Raw genomic sequence first — 11,437 nt, forward strand, 5'->3', positions numbered from 1 at the left:
GTCCCCCGTCAGTCTCGCCGACACATAGGCCTCCTTCAGCACACCCTCTGCCTCAACCACCTCACCACCTCCAGCCATCCATCCTTCTCCTCCCAAGAGCAAACCTGTACTAACACGGGTTTCGTGTCTCTAATCCAAAAAGATGCTATTTTTGAAATCTGGAGCTATACACCCTCTCGTTTACCGTAGATTTGGTTTAAAAAAAAAAAATCTCAAAACTGCAATTTACATTCCCAAGAGATTCCCAAACACCATCTAATTAAATCATTCAATCAGAAAACAAATTAAAATGAAATATCACTGCAACCCCCAAGAGGAAAATAAACTTTTCAGTCATGACTAGAACAGACCTCTAGGGTGATGCTCCAAAGCCTCTTCTAATTGCAAGTCCTATGGAACATTCTGCTGAACATTTTGTGACATTTGCAGTTTCCGGGACAACTTTCCTTCCAAAGCAAAGAGGAGCCTGAGCAAGGCTCCAAAGCAAAACATATTCCTTCGAGAATGGAGACGCTTTCATTAACAACTAGCTGGTGCACTGGGCACCCACACTGTGTATTACTCTCCCAAGCGTTCATCCATCCAACACCTGCTCTGTACGATGTGCCGGGAACTGTCCTGGGTACTCCATGGACACTTCTTTAGTGAATGTAACCTCTGCCTCTTAGCATGAGATAAAACAAAACCTAGAGCTTCCTGAGTTTATCTACGGAAGAGTCTCGAAGTGGGAAGGCTAGGACTTCAACATTCCTTGGCCATCCTCCAAGGTCTTTCATTCTGACACCCACTCCCATCATCAAGTAACTCCAGGGGAGCACTGCTCCCCCTGTGCTCTGCTGGCCCTCTAAGGAGACAGTATAGGATGTGGTGAAGAACACAGACTCCAGAGAAGCCACATAAGCTGGGTTTCAATGCCCAAACTGCCACGTACCGGTGATGTGACCCGAGACAAATCATATAACCTCCCCACCTGTAAAATAGAGTTAATATTACCCATCTCATAGGGTTGTGATGATTAAATTAGTACATAGACAGAAAGTACTTAGAATGGTACCTGGCACATAATGGGTGCTATATAATTTTCAGTTGTTATCATTATCCTTTCCCCACTCCCCCAGCTCAGCAGACTAAACTGGGTTGCTCAAAAGGCTGAGGAAATAATAGCGAATACACAGGGACAGTTCACATCACTAATTACAAGAGTCTGATTGTCCTTTTCCATCCTCTGCCTTCAGAGAGCTGCACTTGGCCAGTCCCAAATTTGTAGACCTCTTACTTAAATCAAGTAAATCCCTAAATTTACTTAATTCCCTGCATCCTAGCTCTAGATGGCACTAGCACCACTGGGACAGCTGTCACCGGTCATCACTACACCATCGCAACACAGCCAACCAAGTAATCTCTGCCCTCTACCTGCCTCCTGTCTAGTCTTCCCCAAGTCACTGACCCCTCCCCACTGGTCTACCGGTTGTGGCTTCTGCCTTTCTGTCTTGAGAATCTGGGCATTTCTGAATATCCATAGGAGTCCTAATACAGTCAGTGCACATATACAAGAGAACTGGACCAACCATGTCTTCAGAACCCTGTTCTGTCTTTGCTTCTTATTTCTCCCAATTTTTTCAGGTATATCTTTTAAAGTTCAGAACAATGCACAGTTATAAGGTTTCTTGGGAAGAAACTCACAAAGGCTCCTTTCAGCTTCAACACCGTACTCACTTTCATGTAGAGCCTTATAAATCATGTGACATGGTCCACATTCAACATGATAGGGGCTACTCTGTGATGAGCTCATGGGTTAACAATGTCTCCTCACTGCTTCCCAAAGTGGTACCTGGCTCTCCTCCTCCCTGAGCAGACTGGAAAGCACAAGAGAACCATTTTTCCAGGAACACACACACACACACACACACACAGAGAGAGAGAGAGAGAGAGAGAGAGAGAATATGTGAATGAAAATCTCTCAAAATCTGTGAGCAAACTGGAAACGTCAAAGTAAGGTACGGCCTTGTGTCTCCCTAGGAACATTCTGAATCACCCTGAGGCAAACACTGTACTTCAATTGCTGATTAATTGTCAGTCCGGACCATGGGATGGAAAAAGTAAGAAAGAGCAGCAACAGGAGCCATCAGATAGATAAATTGTTCTGCCAAGTCCAGTGCCAGTTGAGAGGCAGAGGCAGGTATGATGGAGAAGCTGCCAGGGGTCTCCTTTCCTAAAAAGTGCCCCCAAGCCCTGGCCTTGGTTTGAAGTCATCAATTAGAAAGCACAAGCCATAAGTGCACCTCTCCCGCCCTCACGGGAACCTTCTCTGGGACATGTGGGGAAACATACCAACTGTGAACACAGCAGCTATCCCTACCTTGGCATGGGGCAGTGGGGGCAAAAGCAGATCCAGACACCCACACTGTAAATTAAGGAGAGTGCTCCTGGGGGAGAAAGGTTTCCATTCAACTAGATATTTGCCCAGGTCTGCTGGGTAGTGGCCCCAGAGCTTGGCTGGCCTGCCAGGTTTACAGGTGAACAAGGCTCCCTGCCTTTAAGTAGCTCACACGCCTGGGAGAGAGCAGGAGAAGCGGGGAGGTGAAGAAAAGAGAAGGGTGAACGTGTGAGACGCGCGCGTGAGTGCACACCCAGCACCAGTGCCCCACGGTATGGGGAGCTCTCCATCGCCTGCCTCTGACAGCACATCAGAAGGGTCTCCTTGGGAGCGCTCCCGTACCTCACCCTCCCCTTGGCTCCAGTCCTGGTCTGGGTGGAGCACAACCACCTCGCGCAACCTTAGACTCCAGACCCACGCCAAGTGAGTCTGTCCGCTCCGCCCCAACAGCTCCCTGGGCCTGGGAGTGGAGCTACAGGAGGGAACGGCCTTCACCGGGCCCGCCGGGAAGGCACAGGCCAGGATGGGTTCTCTGGGTCCCGGGCGGATGAGCCACCGCAGTGGACAGAGCTCCAGGCTCCTTCCCCGAGTGGACACCTGCTCCTGGAGAGGGTCTTGGACCCGTTGGCTGTGGTGGGGTGGGGACCGCTATAGGTGGACCGCACCCCCAGCCAGAGATTCCCCCTGCATTTCCAACCGCCTCCGGACGGCGCACAGCAGGGCTGGGGCTGGGTCTACGCAATCTTCCCAGCCCCGTCTTGTCCCGCAGCCTGTGGGTTCTAAATGCCAAAGACTGGGGCCGCGCAAGCCATCTCGCCCTGGGCCCTTACAGGGGCCAAATAAGCTCCACGGTCCGCGCCTGCTCTCTCCTGCACACACACAAACATTCACCTACACACACTCTGAGCCGGACCTCTGTGTGATGCCCAGAGCCGGCGAGCAGCCAGCCCGGAGTCTCAGGCACATTTGGACACGTGCGCAGCGCGCCCCCACACCTCCAGTGAGCTGCACACACCCGCGCGTGGAGCCCCGCGCACACACGTGTGCCCCGGAGAAGCGCGCACCGCCGCGGACAGCGAGGGTCTCCCACGCAGGCGGGAGCGCACCCGCAGCCCCCGAAGCGTCTGCGGCCTCGGACCCCGCGGCCGCTGGCCCCACGCGCACCCGCCCCAGCGAACCCCCCTGCCGCGCTGGGCACTCCCGGGCCTTGTGAGCAGCCCAAGTTTCCCCGGGCGCCGGTACCTTGGATATGCTGCTTGATGACATTCTCCAGGTGGTCCAGCCGTTCAATAATCTTCAGGGTGTCCCCTTTGTCTTCCTCCAGCTTCTTGTCGGGCGCCGGCTCCTGCCCCCGCACATACACGCTGGCGATGTAGTTGGTGACCCAGCCCACGTAGAGCAGACATATGATGTTGGTCATGCCGCTCAGGATCACGCAAGTGGACACCAAAGTTTTGGTCTTCCTGGTGCACACCATTCTGGGCTCCCTCCTCCATATAGAGCTCCCGGGGGACCCTCCTAGCCTCGCGCCGGCACTCCCCCGCGCGCACACCCCCCAGCCGGCTCCGGAAGGCTGGGCGCCGCAGCACCTGAGTCCCGAGTCCTCCGCAGCCCGGGCTGCTCGCTGTGGAGAACCGTGCCCAAGTTTGGAGCTCCCGCCGCTGGCCACCCGGAGAGAGAGCTTGACAAAGGAAATGAGGCGGATTTTTTTTTCCAAATTAAATATCTCCGAGCCCTTCTGGAAGCAGTCACGGGTGGCCGGCAGCCGCACGCCCGGATACGCGCGTCTGGGAAACTTTGCCACAGCCTGGGTCCGCGGCCGCGCCGTTTCCCATCGCCAGGCGCGGGTTGCCTAGGCGGTCCGACCGGCCCGCGCCGCTGGAAGGACCGCGGCGGCGGCGGCGGCGGCGGCGGCGGCGGCGGCGGCGGCAGCTGCGGCGTTAGGGAGAGCGGCGGAGCAGAGCGGCCCGGCCCCCTCCGAGCGACAAGCGCCGCCACCAATCGCGCTCCGGCTCGGGAGAGGGGCCGGTGCTGGGCGGCCGCGGACCAACGAGGAGGGCGCGGGGGGGCGGAGTCCGGCCTCCGGGCCCCACCTGCTGGCCGCCCTGGCTCCCGCCCTCCAGGGACGCGCCTGAGCCTCCACCCGCGCCAGCGCTGGCTACCCCAGACCCGAGACTCCCGGAGAGGGCGCGCCGCCAAGCTCAGCTCCGAGGTCCGCAGATTCCGTCTCTAGGGAGTCCCAGCTCTGGCTCTTGCCCCGGCACCTCCGGTCTTCGCGGGGTCGCGCGGCTCAGCGCCCCTCAGCGGGGCTCTTCTCGCCCGGGTCCCACCGGCCAACTCCTCGTCCCCCTTTCTGGTTGCCGGGAAGCAGAGAGGCCAGGGAAGCTTGGGCGGGATCGTCTGACTAGCCTTGCCCTTGGTCAGGCCCCGTGGGCATCCACTTCTTCCCTAGCCTCACTTCGACCTCTGCCTGTCCCAAGCCCTCTATCTGTGGGCCCCCTGAATGTCTCCAGACTTGGCAACTGCCAAAGGAGCTAACCCTCCCAGGAAGCTCCCAGATTTGGGACCACCACTAACAACACCAAACCCCTGGAAGAATTTTGCCCCATCTAGATTTTTTTTTTTTTTTTAAGTCTGCACAGCTCCCAGAACAAAACTGTGCCCTGTAACCCAGTTGTCACCCATGGGGACCAGGCTCATGTCAGTGCATAGGGGCAAATCCTGCACAGCAATGTCCCCAGGGTGGGGGGAGGGGACACAGAGGCACAGGGTGGAATTATGCTGTGAACTGTAAAGTCCCTATGCATGCTGTTTGTAATTGGTGTTAGAGAGGACAGAACTGTGACTGACAGCAAAGGGACATGGCTGGGCTCTAATGGCTGACACTATTTTATTTGTTATAAGAGCAAATATACTTATTCATATTATCCCCTTCTGCTGAAGTCACTTCTTGTCAGCATCTGAAGAGAAATCCTCTAAACAAAGACTCTTTAAAACACAGATTCATATCATTTTCCCCATCTGTGGGGACATTTCCTTGATCTGAAGAGTCAGGGAGGCAGCCCGCTGCATGGCCACCTTGTACCCCAGCACCCCAATGGGCCAGATTGCTACCTGGCCCCACAAAGGAGGGAGGGCACAAAACCAAAGAAGGGGTACTTTATGGCCATCAACCAGGAGCTGATCGACTAGTGCTTTGCTTACAAAACCCCCCAAAATATGCTGTGGCACCAACTGGAAGATTTCTCTTCACCCTTAGCTGAAAACGAGTTTGGAAGAGAGTAGAGGAGGATAGTATGTATTTGTCCATATGTGTGACAGAGGAAGACACACACACACTCGTCTTTTTCTGAAAAATAAAGGTAAAGAAATCTAGAACCAGGAGGGAATAAAACCTGCCTCTCCCTTTCTTCTCTGGATGTATAATCAGCTCCCAAATGAAGAGTCTGGACTTTCTCCCGGCTGGATGAATTTACAAGCACTGGCCTTGAGTACAGTTAATGGCAAGGGTCTAATTCTTCCTCTTGTCATGCACCCTGTCCCAGGAGGAGCCCTGGAAGTTCATCTCTTCCCAGGATCTTCCTGCACCACCCCAGGGCTAGACAGGGAGGGGGCAATACTCATTTTTCACATTCTTAACGGGAAGGAAAAAAACCCAACTTTAAAAATAAGGTTTAAGGCAAAAACAAAGTACGTTGTGTGACCTTAAATTTTTGTTCTTATCCTCTAAGAGAATTTGTCACTGTGGAGGGGATGAATGCAACAAAAGAAGGCAGAACAGGTTCTCCTCTCTGAAAGGTCACTGGGGCAAGATGACCAGTTCAAAAAGTATTCATTGGAGGGGCAGCCAGACTCCAGGACTCTCAACCCAGATCCACCGCTTATTAGTTATGTGAGCTTGGATAAACTCTAAAACATTGCTTGGACTCAATGTCCCCATAGGTCAAATGTAAACGATACTTGCTGGGAGAGCGGTTATAAAGATTAGATGAGAGAATGCACCAGAAAGAGCTTTAATTAGTGCAAGACACAGTGGGTGTTCAGGATCAGGTGAGTTTCCTTCCCAGGATACGGTCCTTCACCTTCCAGGCCAGAACTCAACTCCATGAACTCCAGCCTCCTGTTTAGCAATACAGTTGACCCTTGAACAATGTGTGGGTCCACTTACATGCAGATATTTTTAAATAAATAAAATACAGTACTGCAAATATATTTTCCTTGTGATTTCCTTAATAACATTCTATTTTCCTTAGCTTACTTTACTGCAAGAATATAGTACACAATGCCTATAATACAGCCTGTGTGTTCATGGACTGCTTATGTTATAGGCTTTTGGTCGACAGACTATTAGTAATTCAGTCTGGGGGGAGTCAAAAGTTGTAGCTGGATTTCAACTGTTCAGGGGGTCAGTGGCCTTACCTCTGCCACTCCCCCGCATTTTTCAAGGGTTAACTGTACTTGGTTTTTCCACCGACCTGTATCAGCACTCTGTCCCCTGATGGAAGCCAACAGGAATTAAAGCTATAGGCAGCAAGGTGCTCATCTTGCCCAGCTGGGTTCTGGCACATTGGCTTTCTATTCATAATAGCTGCCTTCACCATCAGTAGTGCAGTGATCTGCATTGGTTGATAGGAAGTTCAAAACGGACAGCTGGTTTCAGAGATTGCTATCTGCCCCATACTTTCAAATTTCCACTTAAGACTGCCAACTCTTTGGTTATAAACAAGTGAATTACAAGGGAACCCAAAGACTTTACCCACAAAGGTTTTAGAGTCACAATGCCAGAAAAGAGCTCCCATGTACGCTCTCCTAAGAACAATACATGGACCACATTTTTAGCCCTCAGTTCAATTACATTAAATCCAAGAAGTAATTATTGACCCTTGAGGTTTTGTCTGCATGACCAGTTGCTCTGGGCCCTGCCTAGTTTACTCCAAACATGCGTATATAATCTGAGTCTCATAGTCTCAATATGGACCTCTTTTCTGAACCTGGAAAGCTGCTAAAAATTATCCATCAAATGGAAGGATGTTTCTGGTCATTTATCTAACTCGTAAGTGTTTCCCCACTTTTATTTTAAATAAATCCTGCCTTAGGGAATCATTGTGAACTTAATAAGATAATGGATGTGAGCAGACTAAGCAGAGACTCCAGGACAATGTATTTCTTTAAACTTATGCATAGTGTTTGGACCTGAGGTTTCCTTCCACTCTTGCTGTAAGAGGAAAGTGAGTACCTTGAAGAATCTTAAAAAAGGGCTGGAGATCTTTGATAGGGTCTTTATGGTACAGCCCCTAGATTTAAACCATCTTTTATATTGTATAGGCAGCTTCCCTCTTCGTGTGATTTCAGGGGGAGCCAACTAGGACTTTTTTTTGACAATATGTAGCAACACTGTCACCCACCCACCCCTGCCCCACCAATTACTAAGCCTTCATTCAGAATATCTTTAATGCAAGGTCTGGAAAAACCAATCATTATGGGAGTTTAACTACCAGCTGATTACATTCTAATGGGGTATCATGACCTGGGGATTGAAAGGAACAGTGGACCAATCTTGGCCAATGGCAAGGAGTCCACTCATTGGAGAGAGATGTCAGTGGTCATCTATACCCACCAGATGGCAGCACCATGCAAAGCCTTGGGGCCAGAAATACCAATTAGAATTTGGGGGCTACAAGGGGGAAATGGACCTTAAAGGTAGAATGCCTCAATCCTCCCTTCATCTGGCTGGATGGCAGGTGGGATTGGCAGGTCCCTAGGAAAAAGGGATTGCTGGGGCTTCCAGCAGCGATGGACGCTAAGTTCAGAGACAAAGGCTGTGGAGGAACAGTACATACAAGATTAGATTCTGCCAAGCCACAGGGCTGAGATGTCCCTGCTGGGGAAGGCACACTTCTAGGGGAGAAAAGCTGAACAAAGAGAAGAATGTTTGTTTAGAACCTACACGTGTGTCAGGTCTAGAGTTTTTCATATGTTGTCTCCTTTTTCTTTTATTCCCCATCCCCTACCCACTTCATATGTTGTCTCTTGAGCACAGACGAGGGAGCCAAAGAGTTGGGTTCATAGTCCACATCTGCCATTTACTAGCTGTATGATCTTTGTCAAGTTACTTAACCAGTCTGTGCCTCAGTTTCTTCATCTGAGGAAATGGGGAGAAAATGGTTATTGTGAGAATTAAATGAATTCATGTCTATAAAGCATATTAAATGCACTATGTAAAAGTTAGCTCTCTAAGTGCTATTACTTCCTCTGAGCAACAAAGAATCTGAAAAGTAAAAGAAAGGAGAGAAGACCAGCCACCAGGGAGAATTTTCCTCAGAGCAAAGGGTCCTAGAAATGAATAAACATTTCTCCAAAGAAAGCATACAGATGGCTATCAGACACAGGAAAAGATGACCAACATCACTCATCAGCAGGGAAATACACACCAAAACTCCAGTACCAAGTCACACCTGTCAGAATGGCTAAAATTAACAAGTCAGGAAATGACAGGTGTTGGCAAGGATGCAGAGAAAGGGGGACACTCTTACACTGTTGGCAGGAATGCAAACTGGTGCAGCCACTCTGGAAAACAGAATGGAAGTTCCTCAAAAAGTTAAAAATAGAACAACCCTGTGATCCAGCAATTGCACTGCTAGGTATTTACCCAAAGGATACAAACATAGTGATTCGAAGGGATACATGCTCCTGGATGTTTATAGAAGCATTATTAATAATAGCCAAATTATGGAAAGAGCCCCAATGCCCAGTGGCCAACAAATGGATAAAGAAGATATGGAATATATGTAAATGAAAATAAAATGCACATACTCTATAACCTTGTACTTTAAGTATGGTCCATGGGCCAGTAACATGAGCTTCAGCTGTGTACTTACTATCAGACCCATCCCACATCTACTGATTAGGAATCTGCATCTTAACAAAAATCCCTAGATGAATCATATACCAATAAAATCTGAGATACAATACACATGAAACTGTTAACCACAGTCTTTCTTTGGGAAAAGAACCATAATTAAGGATAGAGGTCAACCTCTTACCAGGTTCATCTATAATGTCTGGTTTTTACTTCTGAAATTCAAATTATTATGTTTATAATTAATCATGATTCATTTGGTTGTGCTGAAATCTGCTCCACGTTGGTTGCTGCCCCACTTTGTGGCCTGAGCTACACACACACACACACACAAACACACTTCTTGAAATACTCATGCTAGTTGTTTGTATTCCTTATTGAGAAAATAAAAGGAATCATCAAGGTACATAACCACATTCACTGTTTAGTGAGAGTAGGAATTTAGCAACCACCATCTCTTTCTTTTACACAGTCAGAGGCATTTCTTAGTTTCATGCATCTTACATAAATAACATTTTATAAAGTTGTGTACTAGTGGAGATATAATGAAAGATTTCCTAAAAGTTTCAACCCCTTATTTCTTAAAAAAAAAAAATGCTCAGCAGCACATTTGTTAATTAAGAAAGCAGAAGAACATAGTGGTTATACACATGTAATCAGACAAACTTGGGCTTGAACTCTGGGTCTGCCATTCACTAATTCTATGAATATGGGCAAGTTACTTAAGTTCTTGTATCTGTTTCCTCATCTATAAAACCTAGTATCTACTTCATAGGGTTGCTGTGATGATTAAATGAAATAATATCTGTAATCTTGTTTTGCAGTCTGTGATAAGCATTTAACAAATGTGAGTTTTAATAGTATTTAACACTTTTATTTAAATAATAAATCATTGCATTTCATTTCCAATCCATAATAATACATACAATATATCATAGATTCAGGAACATAACCCTTCTGTAGCCCAAGGACTACATTTTTAATGTTTCCATCACTAAAAGGGATGAGTATCAGTATATAAGTAGAATCAAGGGGTGCCTGGGTGGCTCAGTCAGTTGAGCAGCTGACTTTTGATTTTGGCTCAGGTCATGATCTTGGGGTCATGGGATCAAGTCCCACATCAGACTCTATGCTTATTAGGGAGTCTACTTCAGGGTTCTCTCTTTTCCTCTATCCCTCTTCCCACTGTGCTCTCTCTCTTTCTCAAATAAATAAATCTTAAAAAAAAAAAGTAGAATCAAGTAGAACTACACAGAGTAGTGATGTATCTTATACAAGAAACAATAAATGTTGGAGAGGAGGATAAAGGGGACCCTCTTACACTATTGGCAGGAATGCAAGTTGGTGCAGTCACTTTGGAAAACAGTGTGGAGGTTCCTCAAAAAGTTAAAAATACAGCTACCTTATGACCCAGCAATTCCACTACTGGGAATTTACCCTAAAGATACAGATGTAGTGAAAAGAAGAGTCATATGCACCCCAATGTTCATAGCAGCAATGTCCACAATAGCCGAACTGTGGAAAGAGCCAAGATGCCCATCAACAAACGAATGGATAAAGAAGATATGGTCCGTATATACAATGGAGTATTATGCCCCCATCAGAAAGGATGAATACCCAACTTTTGAATCAACATGGATGGGACTGGAGGATATTATGTTGAGTGAAATAAGTCAAACAGAGAAAGAAAATGATCATATGATTTCACTTATTTGTGGAACATAAGGAATAGCATGAAAGACATTAGGAGAAGGAAGGGGAAAATGAAGCCAGGGCGGGGTGGGGGGTGGGTGATCAGAGTGGAAGATGAAGGATGAGAGACTCCAGGAAACAAACTGAGGGTTTCAGAGGGAGGGGATAAGGGGCTGGGTTAGCCCTGTGATGGGTATTAAGGAGAGCACGTATTGCATGGAGCACTGGGTGTTATACGCAAACAATGAATCATGGAACACTACATCAAAAACAAATGATGTACTGTATGGTGACTAACATAACATTTAAAAAATTATAAAAAAAAAAAAAGAACAGTGATGTGTCCTGTTAGACCACCTATATCTCTAAGGTAGATAGGGACTGCTAGTACTTCCAATCCATGGAACTCTGTTCACACATATCTTGATCTTCACAGCAACCCCATAAGATAAGTTGTAATTATACCCATTTTATAGATGAGGAAACTGCATCTAAGGTCAAACATTAAA

The 11,437-nt window shown here is 47.8% G+C and overlaps 1 protein-coding gene across 2 annotated transcripts in view; it reads right to left on the reverse strand.

Annotated features, from left to right (window-relative positions):
- GALNT18 (polypeptide N-acetylgalactosaminyltransferase 18) overlaps window positions 1–4,359 on the reverse strand; it is a 352,322-nt gene extending 347,963 nt beyond the window's left edge. The window contains exon 1 of one of the 2 annotated variants that reach the window (XM_032358168.1): window positions 3,620–4,359. In XM_032358168.1, the coding sequence (XP_032214059.1) occupies window positions 3,620–3,854 (235 nt within the window). In that variant the 5' untranslated portion in view covers window positions 3,855–4,359. The remainder of the gene's footprint in view (window positions 1–3,619) is intronic. The other variant, XM_032358167.1, reaches the window with a different exon arrangement.
- Between the last annotated feature and the right edge of the window lie 7,078 nt (window positions 4,360–11,437).

Source organism: Mustela erminea, chromosome 9 (genome assembly GCF_009829155.1).
Source record: "Mustela erminea isolate mMusErm1 chromosome 9, mMusErm1.Pri, whole genome shotgun sequence".
Classification (NCBI taxonomy): Eukaryota; Metazoa; Chordata; class Mammalia; order Carnivora; family Mustelidae; genus Mustela; species Mustela erminea.